This window comes from Platalea leucorodia, assembly GCF_965183815.1.
Source record: "Platalea leucorodia genome assembly, chromosome: 2".
Lineage (NCBI taxonomy): Eukaryota > Metazoa > Chordata > Aves > Pelecaniformes > Threskiornithidae > Platalea > Platalea leucorodia.
In genome coordinates, this window is record NC_138824.1 from 24685933 (window position 1) to 24697941 (window position 12009).

Sequence of the window (12009 nt, forward strand, 5' to 3'; positions counted from 1 at the left end):
GTTAGTATTCTTACTGCTTATCAAACAGACTGAAAAGAAGGGTTTCTCACTCCTGCAGGAATCCCTGGTCTCTCCCCAGCATTGTTCCTTCAGCCCAAAATGCATTATTCCTTGGAAGTTGACAGGATGGTAGGTCTTTGATCAACAGGCATATTTCTTTTCTTCCCCTTCTCATTCACCTGTCAATTGAAGCAGCTCTTCCCAAAGGAACATTCTGTTTATTCAATCAAAGTGTAATGGGAGGAAGAGTCCAGGGAAACTGAGGACATGTGATTAGGAAGGGACAAGGGAAAACTACTCCTAGACTGGCAAGTATTTGTTTTCTTATCTTTCCTCTCCTCTTCTCCCTCAACATGAATGGCTAAAGAATCTAATAATTGTAGGAAAAAAAATCTTATAGTGGTAGTCACAAGGGAACCTGCCTAAACTCTTAAACTCATTGAGCGTTAGACTAGGGCCTGAAATCCTGCTGAAAACTTCTGGCATAAAAAATTGCTTAGCTAAGCACAAAACCAGGCTACTTCTGGAAAAGGTTCAGAAATAATTGTAAGGAAGAAAAAGCAACACCTTGCTCTACAGAAAGCAGAAATCTTAGATTCTCAGAACTCCTCACCTGGTAAAAAGCTCAAGGTGAAAATAATCCCCTCTACAGACAAGACAGACGTAAGACCAAATTCAGCGTTAGCACAAGTGGTTGCATCACAAATGTCTGCTGATGCTGGTAACTGACTTGGCACCAGTTTCTCTAATCAGATCTTATTTCAAAATAATTGCACATGATTTGTTGACCATTGTTGCTGTTACTGAAAATGGGCAAAGGCAAAAATTGCTTATTCTGACATTAAAGAAGCTTGAAATAGAAGTTGTCTAGGTCAGCTGCTAGAGCTAGCAACTTTTCTGAAATTGAGTAAAAGCTTTGTGTCCCAGAATGTCTTTTCCCCCCTTATTCTTGCAACAGATTTCAGGATTTGGATGTGTCTGTGATTTGTAAGCTTTGATGCTACATTGACGAACAGAGACTCAAGGACATAGGAGTCAATTTACAGACAAAAGATAACTGCACATACTATTGTGCTGTCTGTCCAGGTGTAACAGTCTTAGATGAGTACAGCTATCAGTACATTCTTCAAATTTACTAAACAGGGATTTTTTTTTTTAATCTAGTCAAAGACTGGTTTTGGTTGCTTTTTTTCCCTAGAAAAGAGATACGTGGAAGATCCTATTTTTCTTGTCAATTAGCACTGCTAATTCAAATAAGTATTTCTCTCCTAATGAGACATTCAGTTTACTCTCTAAGTCCAAAGTCAATATGCACCTTTCTTAAACCTTGCTCATCCCAAAGCTCACCACAAGCTAATGGATGTGGGCTTTGCAAACTCAGACTGTTAATGGATATTTAAAACATGCTGCACCCCATGAAAATTTGCCCCAAAAATTCAGAATGTATCTGTTGCTATGAATTTCCCTGTGGCTAAAGGTTCAATTACTCTAGGCCACCAATAAGACTGGAGGTGTACCTCTTGGGACCATAGTCATCTGGAGCTGAGTTACAGTAAAGCTCAAGGCACAGTGAGTCTCATTGTTAAGTTAGAAATTCTTAAAAATCAATAATCAATTATCTGACTGCTGTTTGACAGATCCATGGATTGACAATGAGGTAAAATTGGCCTGGGTAGGCAGCTTCTCTAAAGGAGGAACACAGCTGTGTTTTAGATTTCTCCAGACAGAATAGTTTCTACTATCCCCAAGTCCCGTGGATATTTAAGAATGCACAGCATATGCTGTCTCTCTCTTTTTCTCTCTGATATATATAGAAATTTTTATATATACCCGCTTTCCTAGATTGTGGGAAAAGCTTTGTCTGCTGGCATGTCAAATCAAATAAAACACCTTAATAAAATGCACTTGCAATTAATAACCTTTGCATGCAGCAGTTATTTTGTTACAGTGGAACTCTCCTGTGCCAATCAATGACTGAAGACTGTGCTGCCATCAAAGTGTAAATGTCTTAAGAAAGTGTAACTCTCATCTCTTTTCAGTATGTAAAAAAAAGCAAGAAGGCCTGTGATCTAAAGATTAGTGCTTTGCTGTCTTTCTGGTCTGCCAATAGTACAGAACAGTAATTCTGTCTCAATAAAAAACTAAATTGAAGTGTTGTTGCTAGGGCATGTGCCCTTCTTAGGTACAGCATTTTGTAGCTGCATAAAGGACTGTGCAAGTGATCCAAATACTCTAAACATTCAGTATTTTCATCTGCCAAAACCACTAATTGTGTAGCGCATATCAACTAATCTAAAACAACGCTTCCCTTACTATAGGAATTAAACTAGAAATTGAGAAGAAGCGTGAAGGCTAGGACCATTCCACCTGAGCCCTTGCTGCTGGGGACTAAAAGAAATGTCACTTAGTCCAATAATTAGTGTCTTTTCAACTTCCAAGGAATATTTCATTTTATGCTGAAAGAGGGAGGAAGCTAAGTTACAATCATGAAATTGTAGACCAATATAGAGTTGAGCATCAGTAGTTTAGGGAGATATTGTATCCGGTATATTTTCTTTCAGTGAAGAAGAGGGTTTTTTCATGTAATATGAAACCCTTCCCCACTCCTTTTTTTGGCTTGACCTGGTTTTGGAAGCAGTACAGGGAAGACATTTTTTTCTGGAAAAAAAAAGACCATGGAATTCACTTATTTGCTGCTTTCCTCCCCCTCCCCCCCCCCCCCTTCTTTAAAGTAAATTCCATGGCAAATTAGAAATTATATGTGAATTCCAATACTTTTGAAAGTCCAAATGAAACTTGGTGGCATGCTAAACTTCAGAGGAGCTTAAGACGGAGAGTAACAAGATTTGAAAAACACAAGCCAGCACACCTGTGAATTCACTAGAGCGCAGTGATCTGTCTGCTCTCGTCCTCTTCTTATCTTGAATTTAGCTTTACAAAGCTTAATTTACGTGAACTGCATGGAAGCCAAGATATAAAGGGTTTTTTTCAAGAGTACTAAATAGAAGAAGAAAACTATTCAAGCAATGTTAAAGGCATAAAATTAAACATCACAAGAGCTTAAAGCTCAGTTTGTCATGGCTCTATAAAAGAGTAGTGCAGGATTTGGGACAATACTTTTCATACATTTTTTACTAGGAAGGCCCATGGAAAGAAGCCAGACTGAAATACTTTGTTAGGCTATACCAAGTTAGCTTTATTTCACATTTCTGTGTTTGCTGCTTTTGTATTGATTGTAAGGTAAATAATTTTAATAAGATTTCCAAATGTTTATTAACACTGTGTGCATATGCACTGACATCAGGCTGTAACTGGGCAGGTGTCATTGTGTTTGTTAATTACAGCATTTACATGATGACTCTGTTCACCTAAAATGTCTTGAGAATGTAATATATGTATAATAAGGAAAGCTGCATTAGAAGTGCACAGAGTGCAAATGTTAGTTCTTGGCAAAGAAAAGAAGAACACTTTTTTTTGAGGAGAGAAGTTAGTCCGCCAATCTTTGAAATGCTAATGTAGGTCAATTAGAATTTTTATTACTATTGCAACAGGACTTACACTGACATTTTAATAGCTTCAGAATAATGAATCAGTGAATCATTACTTGTGAGAGGAAGGAATACAAAGCTGTCTGAACTTGTGGCATTGCCATGTAGTGAAACCAAACTGACGTTTTCCATGGATTTTTTTTCTTACGGTAGTCATAGCTTAAAAGTTATATGCAAAATGTTTCCATTGTAATGTGCCAAGTAATAAACCCAGCAGTCATAAAGCTTATCCTGGAAATTTCATTAGATCTATTACATCCAAAAATAGAAGTATTTATAAATAACAAAATATTTATAAGTAACAAAGTTCCGTTCTGTTTATCGCTTGAAAACCCTGCCTGATTTTTCTGACTACCGTGCAATATGAGTTCTTTTTAATAACAAGGAAAGCAAATTTACATAAAAGTATTATTTCAAGAGTTTTCTAACAGAATTTCACTGTAAGTTCCTGAGCTACTGAGTGGGATAAATCAAAACTAATAAATCTGAAGATCTAACTGAGGATATTTAGACTGTAATTTACCATTAGAATTCAAGCTTGATTTTATTAAGAATGCTGTGCATGTCGTATGTGATATTTCCAACCAGTTATCAGGTTGAGGCAAGCATTGCTAATACTGCTGACAAGTTATGCTATTAAAGATGGGCTGTGCTTCCTATTGCATGCATTACACTGACACTATACTTTCTTTCCTTTCCTTTTCTCCTGTGCCATGCTTGCTGTGTAGCAAATGGAATCTCTTGCAGTAAGTTGAAGTTCTTTCATATTCTTTGTCCATCTATAGATGGACTAATACACCCCAATTTTACTGTTTTACTTCTAAGCATGTTTTCCTTTTTCGTTATAGTTTTCCTGTAGAATATGTGGTTCTACATACAGTGACTAAAATAATTTACTAAGGTGTGTTTTGTGAAAACTAAAAATGCTGTGCCAAAATTCTGACACTTTCATATGCTGTTTTAAGTGGTCATTTACATAAATTTTTAAAAATCAAGGATATAATATGCTGGAGTGGAAGACAAATTTTTTTGTTACTATAAAATTCATAGTTTTCAATTTGTCCTAATGAAAAACTACAATTTATAGTTGACAGTTATGTTTCCAATTGGTTTTGTTTATATGTTCATGAGCAGTTGCACCACTATTGGTTTCTAATACTTATTCAGGAAGAACAAAAATTGAGTTGCTTGATATGGTAACTAAACACTGAGTGAAATCAAACTTGAGTCTTCAGTATGACCTTAGTTTGTCTTCATTCAGGTTAGCAGCCAGAAGGGCAAAACTGAATTATTGTTCTCCAAGGACTAAAAAAAATCTTGTGTTACATGCCAAGCTATCCTGAGATTTTTAGGTTTTTTAATTATGTTATGCCATGTCCTGGTTTTCAATTAATTTTTAACTCCCTGGTAGCTTCAAGTATACGTGTGTTTAACTGCTACGTAGTGTTGCCAGTTCTCCAAAATTTGAATAGAGTGAATTTGATCCCTACTGGAGCACCTCGGGCCGTGTCCCTGCTGGTGAACTTACACAGGCCAGGCAGCCAGCCTGCGTCCCCGGGCTGGCGGTCGGGGTGAACGGTTAGTACCTTCCCTGGCTGGGGCGCCAGCCAGCCCCTGACATGCCCCGGCATGGTTCGAGAGAGGACAGAAGCCAGAGCCGTTTCCAGGAGGTTGTATCTACACAGTCACTCTTTATTTTGGGAGGAGAAAGGTTAGCCACAGAGAGGCAAGCTTGGCAGTGCTCTGTGGCCTCAGTTACAGAGAATGGCCTCTGGGCAGGTTTATTTAACAGGCAGCGTCCCTCACACCCTACCTCTTTGCTCTCTTGGCCACCAATATGTTTCGTCCCTGCCTACACGTCAGTTCTGTCCTAGCAGGTCGCACATCCGTCCCCTCCCTTTTTTCCCCACCGTGGATCTGCTGGGCCTTCCTTCAGCTCCTGTGAGTCTTTGCTGGTGTATCAGGTCTGGTGGGATTCCTCCCTTCCGTTTGGGGAGGGAACGCTCTGACCCTGCTCACCAGTAACAAACATCAAACATACCAACTCAGGTACCGCAAACCATTTATCCACAACAGCACAGAGCTCAGACCAGGCAAATTTACAGTGCTGACCTCTGCTGCTGTGGCAGACCAACACTGAGGTGTGAGTAGCCCTGTCTGCCTGGCCTTCAGCAGGACGAACCCGGCCAGGTTGGTGCCCGCTGGCTTGGCGCTCTCCCCCTGCTCCCGCTCTCCTCCATAAACCTCCTTCAGAAGGAAACTGGCTCTGCCTGGTTGTGGCAGTGCCGTTGGCTGACTGTTCACGGCTGGGTAGGTGGTGTCCACCCTTCCCTGACGAACAAAGCTGAAATTTGCCAAAGAACCTTTCTTTTGACCTCAGCCTTGTCTGGCTGGTACAGAAATTTTGGGAACTGGAACACTAAGGATATGGTTCTAATTTTGGCTTATTAATAAAAACCCTGGCACTTGTATATTGAACCATATGTAAACAAACACTTCAGTCAAATTAATGCTTATGATGTTTTTAAAGTACTTTTTATTAGCATTTGTGCTGGCAACTGACCCCAGTTCAGCAAAGAGTTGAAGTACGTGCTGGTAGCTAAGCATGTATGAAGTGCTTTAAGGAAGCAAAGTCATTAATAGCATCTTCTTTTTTTCTGCCATGTTTGGCGTGAAACTCTGCTCTAGTTCCTCCAAGCAAATGGAAAGATCACTGAGCCCACCTTTGCTCACTGTGTCTGTAAGAAAAGACAAATCAAATGTGGTCTGAAGTCTGTAAGGCTTTCCTGCCAAAGGGTCAGGAGGCCTCCTGACTTGTACTTGCAGAATTTTCACTTCTTCCGTAATTTGCCAAAGATTAAATATTCCTCCCTTCCCCACCATGATCCAGCTGTGAAACTATGAGATTCCCCCTCCTGATAGACACACGGATACCAGGACCATGAGCATATTAACTTGACTTCTCTGGCAGATGTGCCCATTGCATGTTACTTCAATGCGTCTGACACCTGCTCTGTGGTGCTGCGCATTACACTGGAAGAAACAAGTTAATATTCATAGAACAGTATCTACTTAATCTGGGAGAACAAATTGTAGAAGCCAGATGTCCAGAAACTCCATCCATCTGTTGTATGGTTTCTTTAAGATGGTGGAAAATCCATGAGCTGAGATTTAAGTTGCAGAGCTGGCGTTTCCTCCATCCCAGCCCTGGCTGGATTTATTGCCTCTCTTCCTCTCCCCTCAGAGAAGCAGGGAGGAGCTTTGACCCTCTTGGACAACTGCTTCATGGCTTCTCTCCTGGATTTCCATCCTCTCAGAAGAGGTCTTTGACCATTTCTGAAGTTTTTAAGAGTTTTACGTTCTATGCAGCAAAGTAATTTCCCCCATATCCTGCCTCTGCTTTCCAGCTGCAAACTGGAGACAGTAAAGCTAACCTATATAAACTGCTTTGAGATTGATGCTGACGTGTGCTACCTGAAAGCTAGCCATCATCATTTTGATTTTCAATGTTGTATATGACTTACCCACAGAAGAAAGAACATTACTTGTTTTCTGAAATAGTATATGATCATACTTAGGCAAAATAATGTTTTTTGAGAACTGAACTATCTCAATGTGTTTTATTAGTTACTGAAAATTATCCCAACTCACTGATCTTTATTATTTATTTCTTCTTCAAATCTCTCCTTAGCAATTGGAACTGTGTCAGAGATTATATAAACTGCATTTCCAGCTGCTATTGCTTTTTCAGTCCTACTGTAAACTTATCGGACAAGTGCATGAAGTCAGTTCCATGCCAGAGGTATGTAACAAGCTACCAGGTCTTACACTGAAAATGCCACTTTGCTTTCATGTTCTTATTTTTCTTTCTATGGACTTACACCAAAGATTACACTATTTCACCCTGCATATCAGTCTGCAGACAAAACCCTTCAATACACCAGCATCTGCATTAAAATATAGTCAAGATGCTGTATTTTTTGTAATTGACTGTACTTTCAGAGGCTGGGATTTTTTATACATTCAGTCTTCAAAAGTAATTTCAGTCAGTGGTAATGAACTAGAATGATATATGAAATCTTAACTTCACTCACACACTTTACATGTAGGGAGGGCTCACACTGTGTGAACATCTGGAAGTGATTTGTTTTTATTTTAATTGAGGCCTTAATTAGTAGGGAAAATGAGCCGCCTTCACACATACAGAAAATACCCTTTCCCTAGATCATGACTGATTTTATCTGAACTTTGTGGAGACACTTAGACCAGGAGTGCTTGTTAGCATGACAATAACAAAATAAATTGGTAAATTAATCTTAATATGGATGCAAAATTAAGGGGTTTTTTTCTGGAATAATGTATTGTAATTTCCAGCCATATAAACAGTCTCTGTTGCACGTGCATTATACTAGAAATGTCTGCAGCAGTTTTTGACAAACAGCTATTAAACGGTTTTGCATCCTCTTGTACCTGAGCAAGCAAAGGTGTGTAGTGTAGAACTACTTTCTATTTGGACTGCAAGTGTACTGCCTGATCGTGTTCTCTGGATAAACAATAAAAATCAGTTCAATGTTTCCAGAGAGTATTAAATATTTTTTAAAAATATAATTAACTAAATACCTTAATGTCATCTTTTTAATTCTGTGATTTTTACAAGCTCTCTTCTTTAAACATTTTTGACACAGCACACTATCACTTTTGATCCAAATGGCTTTCTGTTTTTAGATAAATCTATGTATCTTACTTTAAAAAACACTTCACAAGAACAATACTGTTAGTCAAGTTTATTTTCGACAATTGCATAAAATATGTAATACTTTGAAATATCTTTGAGGTGATCACTTTAAGTTGAATGATCATCGTTTCAGGAAAGATAGTAAAATAACTTGCCATTCCATATGTATTTTTATCCTGGTAAGGTGTATATATTTTAAACTATGGAGGGATAGAAGTTATTGTACTTCGCTTGTAGCTGTAAAACAAAATTTCAAGCTCTAAAATGTATTTTATTACAGATTCTAGTAGTTTACAGATTCTGTATAAATGGAAAGGGTTTGTTTTATCAGATGTGCTGTAGCAGTACAAGGAGTTTGAATACTTACTGTATCTTAAGAAACTGTTCCAAAGGCTGGCTCACAATGTGACTGGGCTGTTCACTTCTAAGAGAAGATAGGACAGTAGGCATTGAGTCTTAGAGTAGTCTAAATTTTAGAAGTATTTTGTGTTCCTTATAAGAGGATTGATTTCTGTAACTGTATTTCACAGTTACGCTTGTGTTAGGTTGTTATAAATAATGCAGCCTATGGAACTGGGGAACAGTAATATGAGGAATAGCTGGTTCACCATGAAATTCGCATTTTTGCTGGGGCCATAAGCTATTATTTGAAGGAAGTTCCATTGTTAGTTCATGTGACAGTGGTTATTTTTAGTACGTACGAGCATGAAAAGGTAGATCTTTAGAAAAGAAGTGTTCACTTTTACTTACAAATTATTTATGAGTCTTGTGCCATATTAACTTTTCGGCCTGACAGAGGGTTACACAATTCCTGTCCATCTGTTAATCATATCAGATCCTGCATGTGTTTTGCAAATAAATAACAACATCATTGCTAGGAGAAGTATATGTTTTCTTAAACTTTTCCATTATGATATGAAAAAAGTAGCAGGGGTGAAAAATACAAGATTGTTTAGATGTGCTCTTGCATTTTAGCAAGCCAAAAATACAGCATAGGGTTAAAGGAAGCACGAAACTTAAAAATCTGTAGTTTGTGTTTTCCCTATATTGTACGAAGCACGGAGATCAAGAAATGTCCTTGTGTTAAAACGGGGTCTTTTCCATAACGTGTATGTACATCCAATGTAGCAGTAAGAACAGACTTGAAATACCAGTCCCTTTGGTGCCTATGGAGAATGAAAACACCCATCTCTCATCTCTCTCCTTGGAACAGCTGTTAAATATGTCAAGAGAACTGAGTGAGTTGAAGAAAAATCTTAAGGATGCTACTGCTGCAATCGCAGCTGAGCCTCTGATGACAGAATCGGAGCCCACATTCAATTCTACGGAAGCAGCTATTCAGTCCATGCTGGAGTGTCTGAAAAACAATGAACTTGTTAAAGCCATCCGACAAATAAGAGAATGCAGGCAAGTCTTGCTGCACGGCTCATATTAGACTTTCATGTTAACAGGGTGCATTTATTATCTTCCTAACTTTATACTGAATGTAATGTGCTGAGTCAGCATAACTAATTTAGTATGTTTCAACAAGGTACATGGGGCCATTGATATTACTAACTTTTGCAGGGGTGTGCCACAAGTAACAATACCAAGAAACATCTATGCTTGCAACAATGAGGATGTTTAATTACATTGCATAGATCAAAAGTACTTTTGTGAGGCTCTTAAGAATCTTTTTATAGAGCTAATTCCTTACAGATGTATGTCACTGGCATCAGCTAACATTCAGCCCAGTTTCACTTTCACTTATTTGAATGAGTTTTCTTAAGCTTTTTTTTTGTTTAGATAATAGGAATTGCGCTTTTATGTGATTTCTGTGACTGACACCAGAGTCCGGGTAACAAATGAGTAGCATAAAACAGTGAGTTGCTTCTGGCTTATAAGCGTGTGCGAGTCAGTTCTCCTTTTAGAGATCTCTATCACCTAGTTTCCATCTGTGCTAATAAACCCATAATGATACGCACATTCTTTTCCTGTTTGATTGCAGGATTTTGTGGCCCAATGATATCTTTGGAAGTAGCTCTGACGATGAAGTCCAGACACTACTGAACATTTACTTCCGGCACCAAACCTTGGGTCAGACGGGCACCTATGCACTGGTGGGCTCCAACCAGAGCCTGACTGAAATCTGTACCAAATTAATGGAACTGAATATAGAGATCCGCGACATGATTCGCAGAGCTCAGAGTTACCGGGTCATCAATACTTTTCTTCCAGACTCCAGCATTTCCGGCACAAGTCTCTGACAGGACTCTTGGGTCCTCTTGCAAGCCGGGAGTGCTGCCCTGTTGGAGTGAGGTGGCTCAATGTCTTCTCAGCCTTACAAAGGTTTGGTCAAACTGTACTCACTCTTGTTACATTTAGGATTTCTTCTAAAAAGATATGGGCTGAACTTCAAATGTGTAGCAATACTGTAAGGACAAAGGTAGCATAGAGCATCCGGGACAACATCCTTTGTTCTCTGTTGCACAAAAATCAGTTAGCATTTCACTGAGCAACTGCAACTCACTACTGAAGAAGTGACTTCCATTGCATACCAAAGCCTACTACACTGAACAATACTTCCTTTATTTTAGGTTGGCAAAAGTGCAATGTTTCCTTCACAAAATAATATTTTTTGTTAAAAAAAAAACTTGTACATTTTTTCCTTTTTTCTCTTATTTGGTTGAGTGAAAGATGGGCAGAATGAAGCTGGCCACAGAATCTCGCAAACTTGTTGGTCAAAAGCTGAGAGCCTGTATATATGAAAAAAATTGTAAATGGACTACAGTTTAATGTACACTGTAATTTGAATATGATTACTGTATCTTAAAACAATGAGCTGCTATGAAGTACATTTCCTAATGTTACTAGGCTACTGTCTCTGAAGGTACTGGATCATATTGCAGAGGTCTGTTCTTAGGCCCCCAAGCATCATGAATGGTCTTGCTAGATTTTCTTTTTTTTTTAAAGGACCTTGGCTGCTTTTTACTAGAGGGTTGCTTTTATTAATATATTTATACTATTAAAGGATGGTTGATCTAAATTAACTTGCCATTTTGTAGGAGAAAGTCCCATCACAGAGTCAAATCTTTTGAACTGTTATGCATGCATATTTTTATTTAATATAAATTTTGAGTATAAAAAGTAAAAATATTAACGTGAAATGCAAGTTCTCATGATAAGTTTCTTTAAAGAGATGTCTTATTTTATTTGTAATGTATATATAAAAGTCATACCTGTATGGTTTTTTCTTACATTTAACTGCTGTCCAGTGTTAAATGTATGCATGTAAATCTGTTGCACATCTGAGACACTTTTATTCTGACAACTGTGTAACTTATTCACTCTGTAAATACACTTACCGTTTTTGTGAAGTAACTTTGGTTGATATTTGGATCAGTACATCCATTTAACTAAAATATAAAAGTCATATATAATCACAACAGAGTACGTGCTTGTGGCAAAGATTGTGTTCTTGTCTGAATCTATACTGTTGAGGATGGTATCCATGATCAGCAGCCCCCAACAGACATCTTTTGCATCATTTATGGTGTTCATTACACTGAAAGAAACCAGTGAGAAATGTAAGGATTTTTTTGTTGGTCTGTGGTTACAACTCAACCAGGAAGAGCACATTGAGTAAAGCACTTTCATAATTGAAAAAAATCCAAAATGGAGCTGAAAGTTTGTTTCTGTTCAAAATATCAGTAATGGTCCTGTTCATTCCAGCATTGGGTTTCAGTT

General features: G+C 38.1%; 1 protein-coding gene across 1 annotated transcript in view; it reads left to right on the forward strand.

The window, feature by feature from the left end:
• The window catches only part of FRY (FRY microtubule binding protein), a gene marked incomplete at its 5' end in the record, with an annotated part of 202829 nt that extends 191136 nt beyond the window's left edge, over nucleotides 1–11693 (forward strand). Inside the window, 3 exons of the mRNA XM_082304133.1 lie at nucleotides 7240–7350; nucleotides 9497–9690; nucleotides 10271–11693. Of these exons, the coding sequence (XP_082160259.1) occupies nucleotides 7240–7350; nucleotides 9497–9690; nucleotides 10271–10529 (564 nt within the window). The 3' untranslated portion in view covers nucleotides 10530–11693. The remainder of the gene's footprint in view (nucleotides 1–7239; nucleotides 7351–9496; nucleotides 9691–10270) is intronic.
• Nucleotides 11694–12009: the final 316 nt, after the last annotated feature.